Below are 12,500 nucleotides of genomic sequence, written 5' to 3'. Positions count from 1 at the left end.
CTGACAGAGTCTCTGCAGTGTTGACATCATCAAGGTGTGACCTGCTCAGGTGAGTTCAGGTGAGTTCAGGTGAGTGTAGGAGGGATTCTCCTCCACAGACCTCCACACAGACAGTTTTTGATCCAGCGCTGCTCCCACTGCTTCATGGCGTTTGTCTTGTTGGGAGAACGAAGCATCGTCACACAGCCGCACCTGAACACAACATGTTCCGTCAAAATATCTGTAACCGTAACTGATCATTATTGATCAATCCTATTGATTTGTGATCTGCAGACTGTGCTGTGACGTCATTTCCTGTGGACTCACCTGGTGCAGGCCTTGCTCTCCTCTGTGGGACAAACTCCCATATGAACACAACGCAGGTTATCCATCTTCTGAGAGCCAGGACTCCTACACACACACACACATGCGCACACACACACGCACACACACACACACACACACAAACAGACACACACAAACAGACACACACACACACACCACAGTGATCAGAGATAAATTGATCCTTCAGATTGGTTTTGTTGTATCAGGGCTGGACAGGTTAGATTCAGGTTCAGGTGTTCAGGTGTGTATTACCTGGTGAAGACCTCCAGTGGGGTGGTGGCGCCCCCTCCAGGCAGAGATGAAGCTTTTCCAAACTGCAGCCTGAGCGGATGTTTCCCCTGCAGCTTGACGATGACCCCGTCGTTCACTGGGAGCCAGTCCATACTGGGAACCAGCAGCTGACTGGGCAGCAGGCAGCACTCGTCTATCAGACTCTCATCAGGGTCCTGGGGGGGGCTGTCGTCCCGGGCTGCGACACAGACAGTCAGCTGATCAGAGACACGTCAACCGAACAACATCTAGAGTTAGACAGACGATGGTCCAGACCTCTGACAGAGGATCGGTACAGTCCCCTGACAGAGGATCGGTCCAGACCTCTGACAGAGGATCGGTCCAGACCTCAGACAGAGGATCGGTCCAGTCCCCTGACAGAGGATCGGTCCAGACCTCAGACAGAGGATCGGTCCAGACCTCTGACAGAGGATCGGTCCAGACCTCAGACAGAGGATTGGTCCAGTCCCCTGACAGAGGATCGGTCCAGTCCCCTGACAGAGGATCGGTCCAGACCTCAGACAGAGGATCGGTCCAGACCTCAGACAGAGGATCGGTCCAGACCTCTGACAGAGGATTGGTCCAGTCCCCTGACAGAGGATCGGTCCAGTCCCCTGACAGAGGATCGGTCCAAACCTCTGACAGAGGATTGGTCCAGTCCCCTGATCAGTAGTCTCTTACAGCAGAGCCACAGCTTGGTGAGCAGTCTGAACAGCAGCTGCATGCTGTCCTGGTTGTCGGACGTGGCGGTGAAGGTGGGCAGGCAGCCGGGCTTCAGCAGACCCCAGATCCTGATCATCACCAGCATCTCCCTCAGCATTCCCAGAGACGCCCCATCCCTCATGAAGCCAAACCCAGGCCGGACCATGGAGCCCTGCAGGACAGATGGACACCTCACAGGTCTGGAACGTTTGTTATTGAGTGATCACCTGTCTGACCTAAACACCTGACCCACTACGGAGTTAAACTTTTAACTTTATTATGTTTTGTTGTCAAAATATTTGATCCTTCACACGACACAGGTTCTGTTCAGGTGATGAGGACAATCATCAACATAAGCAGAAACATTCTGACTGTTGACTTTGTGTCTCTTGTTTATACGACAAGGAAATTCATCCACCTCGTTCACCTTCTCATCACCTGGATCTTATCAGCTGTGTTCTCACCTGGTTGGGCAGGTTGGCCAGCAGGTAGAGGACAAAGTCTCCCACCCACTGGATGAGCTGCTGCAGGGACTGAAGGGGGGGGCCGTCCAACACAAACTCCTCTGTCTTCAGATTGATCATCACCTTATCAATATCTGAGGAAGCACACAGTGATCAATTACAGGTCATCACCTTGTGTCCGTCTACCTGTCCCTCAGGTGTCTCACCTGTGTCTGTGTTCTTGGCGCAGATCTCGGTCAGTCGGTCACCTGGACTCTTGTCAGGTGTGTTGAGGACGTGCGGCCTCAGTAGAGACTTTAAGGTGGAGCTGATGGCGATCAGCAGCAGTTTGGCGTGGAAGTCGCAGGCTCGGGTTGCCGTTGCCGTGGAGAGTTTACAGAGAGACGCCTTCACCGCCAAGATACGTGTCGCCAGAACCTGAGACAGACATTTAAAACAGGGAACATACAGCCCAGCTGAGGCATCATGGGAAGTGTAGTTTCCTGCTGTTTCTAGCTAACAGGAGGTTTAATGTGACTCCTGTGTGTTACGGTGTCGGACTCTCCCATCATGCCTTACTGACCTGCTGCAGCGCCTGGTTCTGCCTCATGTACTCCTCGTGCAGCTTCTCCACCAGGTTGTGCACCATAGTGGGCTGCACGTGTAGCAGGACGTCCCACCAGTCGTAGCCCGTCACCATACAGTACTCCAGCAGGAACAGCAGGTGGCGTAGCGTCGTGTTCATCTCCAGCACCTGACCCATAGACGGCGACACTCGCAGCATGTGGAGCTGAACAGGAAACAACAACCAGATGACACCTGATAGTTTGTTCTGCTGCATGTCAGAACTAAAACTCTTCACATGATTCAGAACATTTCACCGGATCACAGCTCCAGACTGCAGGGTTGCAAACTTCAGCTGTTTATTTACAGGTGCGTCTCCCTGGCAACACACAGGTGAAACACAATTAATCTGAGACAACGACTTGTCACCTTGCCGTGGTTGTCGACTCCAGCCAGAGCCAGCGAGGTCCACGAGAACTGCAGGGCCTTGAAGTGGAGGGCGGGGCCTCCAGTTCTTTGCCGTTTAATGGCGGACTCATCTCCAGGTCTCTGACCAGAGGAGGTTGAGGAGCCGTAAAAGACTCCCATGGTGTGTAGGGACAGACGGTGGAGGATCTGAATACTGCCGTCATGGAACGCCAGAGCCAGACCTGAAACAGTATAGACAGAACCGGTTCTCAGACTGGTGAGGTGGGTTCAAACAGGGCAAAGTCTCCTGTTCAGGTTAAACCTAAAGCTGGAACAGAGACCACCAACTAATATTGACTTGGACCTGGACCTGGACCTGGACCTGGTCTAGGTCCAGGTCCAAACTTCCTAACACTAAAGTTCTCCTCACCGAGTCCAGGGCAGAACTTGGTGTCTGACGCCACCTTCAGGTCGGTGTTGGAGATGGAGATGGGCAGTTTGGGCAGAGCAACAGCCGACACTCGCTCCAGGTCATTGGTGGTCGTCAGGATCCTCCACTTCAGGATGGTCGGCTGCTTCTCACCAACTGGACACGGACGGGAGGTCAGAGGTCAAACATCAGAATACCAGTATAGACCTGTTAGAACCGGGTTAGGGTTAGTTTCTTACCAACTGGTGAGCGGTGCTGGAAGATGTTGTTGACAGGAAGTCCCTCCTTCCTCAGAGACCAACACTCCACGATGCTGCCGCTCTGATTGGACGCACACAGCAGAACCTACAACGCACACACACACACACACACACACACACACACACACTCAAACAGCTGAAGGTTCTATGTCTTCATGTTCTACTCGAAGGACAGAGGGTGTCGTCTCTGTACAGATTGTAAAGCCCTCTGAGGCAAACTGTGATTTGTGAATTTGGGCTATACAAATAAAATTTGATTTGATTTGATTTGATTTTACTGTTCTCTGATCTGTCAGAACAGAAGTACTCTTTGGTTCTACTGTGGTTCTGTCAGAGTTCTCTGTGGTTCTGGTGGTTACCTGTTCAGAGTTTTCTCTGGTGAGGAACTTGAGGTGTGTGACAGCGGGGTACTTCTCCCTCCTCAGGGGGTCGGTGGTGCAGCGCAGGAACAGAGACGGTAACAGTTCGGTGTCGATGCGACACTTCTCGCTCACCACGCTGACGACCACCTGAACACACAGAAAACCTTTATTTCATGCTGGAGGTGGAACAGGTAGATGATCAGGTGTTCTTGTGGTTCTGACCTTGTAGAACTGGACGGGGGATGAGCTGCTGCCGTCGGTCGCTGCCACCACAATGTTCCCTCCTCCCGTGAAGGCGATGTCAGCTAACGCCACGCGTCCCCTGAGCCGACACAGACTCTCGCTGGCCGTCAGTAGAGCGCCGCCTGGCTTCAACAATGACACGGTAACCAAACCACTCACCGTCACCGCCAACCAGCCCTCCATCGGCTTCCCGCCAAACAGTGTCAGAGATGGAGAAAACTTCACCCGAGAGAACTTCTCCCCGAAGTTTGTAGAACCCGACTGAAGCAGAAGAAAAAACAGGAGCATGAGTCACCTGCCGGCCGTCTGACAGGTTACATGTGTGACTCATCTTCCACATATCTGATTCATACATACTGTGTGCAGGGCCGAGCCCGGGTTCTGATAACTGAGCTGTTCTCTGTTAACACCTGTTAAGACTCTGTGGTTTTATACTTCAGTGTCAGTTTAATATGCAGTGACAGTGAAGTTGTTACTGTTACTTTACAAAAACAAGTAGAAATAAAGGAAGTCATCAAAACAGATACTTTAAGTAGAGTACAAAAGTCCTAAAGAAGAGTAATTTCTATTCCATTATTATTAAACTGTATTAGGTTAGAATGATATTGTTTGCTTGTTGTCTCCTACAGGGTTATATTATGATCCAGAAAGTGTAAATGTGTAAATTGTGTGTATGTGCATAATAGATCGTGTCAAGGTGTGACAACGTCTTTAAACTTGATGAATCCAGTCCAGATGTCCCAAGTCTGTGTGACCCCCACATCTGGTCTGTCCAATCACATGAAGACAGTAAGATTAGAGGCGTGTCCACATCAGTGTGTTATCTTTCTGAAAATGTGTCTTATCAGGTGACTCATCTGACTTCATGTCTTCACTTTCACTTGAAGACCTTCTGTGGCTGAAACATGACATCAGTAGTTTGTCATGATTTGGTCTCTTGTTCTAGAAGAACCCTGCTGTCACTACACTGAGCGTGAACAATTAAAAGCACACGTTAGATTGAATATTTCACTACATCACGGCAGAAGGCAGGAGTAATAGTAGTTTATGTTGCGTATACAAGTTTTAACACAACAGACACACTTACTGCCCTCTGACAGCCCGGTGCTGTGACGACTCCACAGCTGCACTGAGTTGATAGCTCATCTGTAAATATTAGCTTCCTGCTGCAGCTTCGGTCATGATGCTGCTTTGAACAGTCATGTGGACGAGTGACTGTGGTAGAATAACAGAGCGGCAGCTGACCTGGGACCAGCAGACCTGGGACCAGCAGACCTGGGACCAGCTGACTGGTGACCAGCAGACCTGGGACCGGCTGACCTGGGACCAGCTGACCTGGGACCGGCAGACCTGGGACCGGCTGACTGGTGACCAGCAGACCTGGGACCGGCTGACCTGGGACCAGCTGACCTGGGACCGGCAGACCTGGGACCGGCTGACTGGTGACCAGCTGACCTGGGACCAGCTGACCTGGGACCAGCTGACTGGTGACTGGCAGACCTGGGACCGGCAGACCTGGGACCGGCTGACTGGTGACCAGCAGACCTGGGACCAGCTGACCTGGGACCAGCTGACTGGTGACCAGCAGACCTGGGACCGGCAGACCTGGGACCGGCTGACTGGTGACCAGCAGACCTGGGACCAGCTGACCTGGGACCAGCTGACCTGGGACCAGCAGACCTGGGACCGGCTGACCTGGGACCAGCTGACCTGGGACCGGCAGACCTGGGACCGGCTGACTGGTGACCAGCAGACCTGGGACCAGCTGACCTGGGACCAGCTGAACAACTCTTAACATATTGTGCATGAATTAATAAAATATTAGAGAAAAAAAAGCAGAGCTGCCTCACAGACACTTAAAGGACGGACCAGATGTCTCAGCTCCTGATCATACAGTTATATAGCGCTGACTCACAGCTGGCTGCAGCCATGACTGTGTGTGTGAGTGAGCGTTACCATCTCGACATGCAGGGCGAGTTTCACTCCGTTGTGCAGCCAACTCAGAGCCACGATCGGATCTCCATCCAGAGAGCTGGACAGGACGCTCTCCCAGCTGTTCACCAGGTGATCAGACATCGACCAACATTTAATCTGACCGTCACCGTCTGCAGACAGCAGCCTCGAGCCTGCACACACACACTAAATACAATCAATAATCCATAAATACACAAACAACATGCTGACACAGATGTAAAAAGACATCCACAAACATCATTTACAGAGACATCTTCAGAGAGTCTGCGTCACGTCTTGCATCCAAACACATGAGGGACGAATGACACAAAAACAAACAAATAAATACACAGTGGACTTTTAAAGATCGGCTCACCTGATTGGTCCCACTCCAGGCAGGAAATGACCTCAGTGTGTCCAGAATTGATGGAGTAAATGTCCCAGGGGTGCTCAGTGTCAATGACGTGGATCATGTGACTGACATCTGAAACACACACACACAGGGTAAACAAAGTCAGAACCTCACACGTTCTTTACTCATTCAGGTTCTTCAGTTATCTGCTGACTTCCTGTTGGCCGTGTTTGTGCTGCACGTGTGTACCTTTGTCATCATCATCGTTCTTCAGGTCTGTGGTAAAGGCCACCAGGTTCCTGCAGGACCAGGAGCAGACCAGAGGGATGGAGGGACAGTGAGTGCTTTTCGGGCGTTTCTCCCACTCACACACGTATGCCAGCTCCATGATTTAACCACAGAAGAAGAAACTGGAGGCCAGCAGGAGGCCTCACCTGAGAACAGAGACACGAGTGAACAAAGTGTTCAGTTTCTGATTATACTCTGTGTAATATAATGAAACCATGTTTACACATTAATGCATCAGTGATAATAATCTGATTATATATCAGTAAACTTTGTTTAATTCACTTTAGTAAGTTATGCTGATAATTGATATTTTACTGGAGTATGATTATTAATGCTTTAGCTTGTAGTATGGCAGAACTAGTATTATTTTGTAGTATTTTATACTGCAGTATTGGTACTTTAACTGAAGTAAAGGATCTGTGTACTTTAACTTCTGCCACCCTGCTATTCGACCTCCCACAGCGAACATCCTTTAAAAAACTCAGAATTTAAGCACATTTCTAAGCGGCAGTTGGTTCTGATGCGGTCTGTAGTTTCAACCTAAACATCGAGACCTCCTGTTCAAAGCAGCAGCTCTGAGCTGAACAAGTCTGCCGAATTAAACCAGACTTCAGTCAGAATACAGATCACTAAATAGATTTTAGTTAGTAATTTAGAGTTAATTAGTACATAAATGAGTAGTAAAACGTTGACAGAAGTGTAGTTTAGCCGCTAACGTTAGCTCACCTTTCTTTGTTTTCAGCTTCAGAGACTAAGATAAAAAAAAAAAAAAGAGCTCGTTTTCTCGATAAAAGATGAATTTTATGCTTTGAAATAAAAATCTGAAATAAATCAGTGGAGTTCAATAAAGTAAGACATAAAAGTGTTCATGTTAGCAAACCTTCCACCGGTCATTCAGTTCAACAGTGTCTCAGGACCCTACAGGTCGTACAGCTGTCTCCACACCTGCCGGTCTGTAAATTATTTAATTAAACTAAAAACATTAATTAAACGGTAACTTTGTGTCTTACTGCTTGTATGATGTTTATGTGACGTGTTTTAATTATCTGTACAGAGTTTGTATGATGTCTGTTTGACTGTAGTTTGTGTTTAACTGACATGGCGCCGCCGGACAGCCTCCTCTGCAGGACGATTATAACGATTAATCCCTGAGCGGAGTCTATCAGGTGCATCGGTCGGTGTGAATAAGGCAGAATACATTTTTAATAAAATATTTTGGTTAATCTTTTAGACGTTCGTGACAGGAGGAAGACGTTCGTGGTGCTGCTAGACTGTAGTTGTACTGTAGTTGTATTTTACTTTTAAAATCAGGAAAAGGATCATTGTAAGAAGGAAAATGAATAAAGAGTGGCAGCAGCTCTGTGATCAGCACAACTTCACGTTATTGAACAGCTGACCGGTCCTTAACACGATCAGCTACCAGGAAGTGTTCAACATGTGTAGGATAAATGAATACTGTATAAATCACATAGAGAGGACATGATGGAGTCATGGACGGTGTTTGGGTCACTTCAGGACTGATGGAAACTCCAGAAGATGGCGGCAGTGTGACACTGACGATGGCAGCAGCTGGTTAACCTGAGAGTGGCAGACAGCACCTGTCAGACAGAATTCGGGGACACGCGCTGGACGTGTAGGACCCGGATTTCCGCTCTGGTTGTGATTCCGTCTCATAACAGCAACCGTCAGTCTCCTGTTAGCTCCCGCTAGCCTCTGTTAGCTTGTATTAGCTGAAGTGAAGCTCCGAGTTGATCTTGACGCATCAGACGGAGTCTTTAATGTCCTTCGAGTCTGTTGGATCAAACTGAAACGACTCCACCGGCTAGCTGCTAGCTAACCCCACTGCTGCTGTTGTTAGCTGCTTTATCGGTCGCTTCTTATGGGCGACTAGCGCGCTTAAGGAGCCTGATAACTGTGCTAACAGTGCTAACAGCTAGCTGTTGCGTTTATGAGCCAGCCTCTTCTGATGAAAACACCGAGGGAAGACGTTAGCATGGACCCAGCTGTGGAGTAAATAACAGGTAAGACAGCTGAATGCTAATCGAAAGCTAATGTTAGCTGTAGCTCATCGAGTTTAGAGATATGAAGAGTTACCTAGAGTATGTTTACCTGCACAGACAGCAGGCCTCACAGCGAGCAGGACAGCCAACATACACCCTTCTACTGATGCAGTTACAAATATATGATACACCTACATACAGTAGTACAAATACACACAGTGATGCAGATACACACAGCAGGCCCCAGGACGAGCAGGACAGCTAATGTTCAGCTAATGATGTTAATATAGATGTATAAACTGATACAAGTAGAACAGTGGTACAAATACATAAAGTACTACAGGAGACAGCAGGTCTACCAACATTACCTCACATGTATGCATATGACAGACAGTCTGACAAACAGCTCAAAAAGACATGTTGCTGTTTTTTTTAGGACAAAAGTCAAAGAAACTGAGTTTACTGTGAAACAAGACAACCAAAAGAGTGACCAGCTAACCACAGCACACACACACACACACACACACACACACACACACACACACACACACAGTTGCAATCAAAATTATTCAACCCCCACTACAAATTAGGTTTATTGGCAAAATGTACAAACTAGCAGCTGTTTGCAAAAAACAAATCAAACAAGAACAATTTAAATAGCTCAACACAACTAATATCACAAGCGGTTCTCCAAATTCACCACAAAATGCCACTTTTAATGACTGCTGCAGTCTCAAAATGATTCAACCACGTCATGACAAGCATCTTTAGTACTTAGTAGAGCACCCTTTTGCTGTTATGACCTGCTGCGAATGTGATGCATAGCCAGACACCAGCTTCTGGCAGCGTTCCTGAGGAATCTTAGCCCATTCCTCATGAGCAGAGGCCTTCAGGTCACTAATATTCTTGGATTTGCGTGCTGCAAACACCTTTTTCAAATCCCACCAGAGATTTTCAATGGGGTGCAAGTCAGGCGACTGTGATGGCCACTTTAGTATCTTCCAGGACTTCTTCTGAAACCAAGCCCTGGTGGATTTTGAGGTATGCTTAGGATCATTGTCCTGTTGGAAGGTCCAATGACGCCCAAGCTTCAGCTTCCTCACAGGCGGCATGACATTTTCTCCCAGGATTTCCTGATACTTGATTGAATCCATCTTGCCCTCCACACGCTGCAGGTTTCCAGTGCCAGAGGAAGTGAAGCAGTCCAGAGCATCACTGAGCCACCGCCATGGTTCACTGTGGGCAGGGTGTTCTTTTCAGCGTATGCTTCATGCTTCATTCTTCCTCCTCCAGACATACCGCTGATCCATCGGGCCGAAAAGTTCCAGTTTTGTTTCATCGCTCCACAGAACAGAATCCCAAAACCTCTTTGGCTTATTTATAAAGTGTTGAGCAAATTGGAGCCGACTTTTCTTGTGCTTTTGGGTCAGTAGTGGTGTACGTCTTGGAGTTCGGTCATGGAGCCCTTCAGCGTTTAGTATGCGCCTAACTGTGGAAACTGAAACCTCAGTGCCTGCTGCCACCAACTCTTCTGCAGTTCTTTTGCAGTCAGTCGAGGGTTTTGACCACCTGCCTCCTCAGGACTCTGATGGCATCCGTTGATAGCTTCCTCTTTCTGCCACGTCCAGGAAGTGTAGCCACTGTTCCTTTTAACTTTAAACTTGAGAACTATGCTTCCAACTGTATCTCTAGGAACATTCAATGCCTTTGCTATCTTTTTGTATCCTTTTCCTTGTTTGTGCAAGGCAATGATCTCTCGCAAATGTGTCTCTTATGAGGAATTCTATTCAGGGGGTTGAATATTTTTGAGACGGCAGTCGTCATTGAAAGTAAGATTTAGTGTTGAATTTGGATAAAATCCTTGTAATATTAGTTTCATTTAACTATTTAAACTGTTCTTGTGTAATTTGTTTATTGCAAACACCTGAAAATGTTTTAATTTTGCCAATAAACCTAAAATGCAATGGAGGTTGAATAATTTTGATTGCAACTGTGTGTGTGTGTGTGTGTGTGTGTGTGTGTGTGTGTGTGTATATATATATATTGTGTTTGTGTGTATAGATATAGACATATATGATAAAGAGTGTATAGTATATGTGGGTGTGTATAGAGTATAACAGACTGAAGTGACTCTTCACTCTTAGATCAGTTGATCAGTTTTCTGTCACAATCAAACTTGATGTGTTCTGGTGTCAAGAAGAAAACACGAGATTTAGCAGGAAGTGTCGTGTTAACGAGCTTCTAACAAACTTCAGTTAGTTTTAGTGAGAAATGGCGTGATCCGTTCAGTCCTCCATTAACACACTGATCTACAGTGAGATATGAGCTCAGTGGGTCACTGATAACGGACCAGTTAACCTACATGTGTAATGCTGAAGGTCCTGACCTTTAAAGTGTAACTCTCGCCAAAATGCAACCTAGGCTTTTTTTGTGAATGAACCCCAGTCAAACCTTCGTGTAAAAGCATAATTACGACGAAAAAGCCACTTTTAAGAAGCAAAGCTTCATGTTGTGTCGAGTCTTCTTAGTGTTTTAAAAAAAGCGATTTTGATGCTACCATACAGCTGCCCCTAGCACGCCATTGAAAATGATTTTGACCCAAAAACGAAACTACGGTAAATCTTAAAAGTGGCTTTTTCGGCGTAATTATGCTTTTACACGAAAGTTCAGGACACTTCAGACAAATATCTGGACTGAACATCTGTCTCAACTCGTTACAAACTCTTTTCTGACACGATGACTCAGACTATAATGAAATGCAGTAACACTGCAGTAACACTCCACAGACCTACAGTCGCACTACACTACACATAACTACAGTCACACTACACAGAACTACAGTCACACTAGAGCCCGACCGATAAAGGATTTTTAAGGCCGATACCGATACAAATATTTGGTGATTTAAAAATCCGATATTCCGATATATCAGCCGATATATATATATATATTAAAAAAAAATCCAGAAACGTGTAACAAAACATACAACAGATTTCCGTAACATTAGTTATTTGTAGTTATTTATGAGTCCTCACTGAAATAATATGATAATGCAGTTTAAAAATAAACGTATTTGTTTTATTGTCACAACAGAACAGAGGAACATCAAAATTACTTGCTAATTCCGTTTCACTCTCGGCTTACATGTAACAGCAGCAAAACTGGACATGGTAGTCACAAATTTGTCATGCTTATTTGAGTTAAGAGAACTGATGAGGATGTTCTTTTAATTGTCATTCAAGCAATGTATTTCTCGTGACAGTTGCCATGAACACACTCCACCGATGATCTCAGTCGTGGGTAACTGGTTCGCTCTGCCCGACTCTGGCTGGATCAGCTGGTTGTCGGGTTTGTGGCGTTCTAAACACGAGTGCCACCAACAGGGATGTTGTAGAGTGTCCTCTGGTGAAAAATATGCAACGCCAACACTCATAACATGGTTGAAGGGTGTTTCGTCCGTTCTTATTTTATTTTTTAAATATTCATTTATCGGCCATTATAAATGCCGATACCGATAGTTTGGAAAATGCTAATATCGGCCGATAATATCGGCCAGCCAGCTCTAAGTCACACTACACAGAACTACAGTAATACTCCACAGAAGAACTACAGTCACACTGCACAGAACTACAGTAATACTCCACAGAAGAACTACAGTAATACTGCACAGAACTACAGTCACACTGCACAGAAATAATGTCTGATTTATTGTTATTGATGTGATGACTGTAAACATTCTGCAACAACTAAAAATGAACACATGTTGATCACTAATCAGAGCTGTTATTGGTTAATCTTCTGTCCCAGAGTGTGAAGACATCTGGTCCATCACCAGGTGAATCCTCTTCAGACTCTGATCTGAGGTCAGAGTTCACCTCACTGTGACGGTCTGACAGCAAGC

General features: G+C 46.6%; 1 protein-coding gene across 5 annotated transcripts in view; it reads right to left on the bottom strand.

Annotated features, from left to right (window-relative positions):
- med16 (mediator complex subunit 16) overlaps positions 1–8,727 on the bottom strand; it is an 8,804-nt gene extending 77 nt beyond the window's left edge. The window contains exons 1-16 of one of the 5 annotated variants that reach the window (XM_084354472.1): positions 8,709–8,727; positions 6,561–6,745; positions 6,336–6,443; positions 5,963–6,132; positions 3,986–4,267; positions 3,761–3,910; positions 3,381–3,486; positions 3,142–3,297; positions 2,733–2,953; positions 2,323–2,529; positions 1,967–2,177; positions 1,761–1,894; positions 1,276–1,468; positions 577–793; positions 307–390; positions 1–192 (exon numbers count right to left, since the gene is read on the bottom strand). The exon at positions 1–192 is cut by the window's left edge and continues 77 nt beyond it. In XM_084354472.1, the coding sequence (XP_084210598.1) occupies positions 66–192; positions 307–390; positions 577–793; positions 1,276–1,468; positions 1,761–1,894; positions 1,967–2,177; positions 2,323–2,529; positions 2,733–2,953; positions 3,142–3,297; positions 3,381–3,486; positions 3,761–3,910; positions 3,986–4,267; positions 5,963–6,132; positions 6,336–6,443; positions 6,561–6,699 (2,505 nt within the window). In that variant the 5' untranslated portion in view covers positions 6,700–6,745; positions 8,709–8,727 and the 3' untranslated portion in view covers positions 1–65. Of the gene's footprint in view, positions 193–306; positions 391–576; positions 794–1,275; positions 1,469–1,760; positions 1,895–1,966; positions 2,178–2,322; positions 2,530–2,732; positions 2,954–3,141; positions 3,298–3,380; positions 3,487–3,760; positions 3,911–3,985; positions 5,204–5,962; positions 6,133–6,335; positions 6,444–6,560; positions 6,746–7,325; positions 7,531–8,708 lie in introns of those variants that run through there. The other 4 variants (XM_084354471.1, XM_084354470.1, XM_084354474.1 and 1 more) reach the window with 4 other exon arrangements.
- Positions 8,728–12,500: the final 3,773 nt, after the last annotated feature.

Source organism: Pagrus pagrus (genome assembly GCF_965226575.1).
Source record: "Pagrus pagrus genome assembly, chromosome: 6".
NCBI lineage: Eukaryota > Metazoa > Chordata > Actinopteri > Spariformes > Sparidae > Pagrus > Pagrus pagrus.
This window is presented reverse-complemented; position numbering and strand designations above follow the sequence as displayed.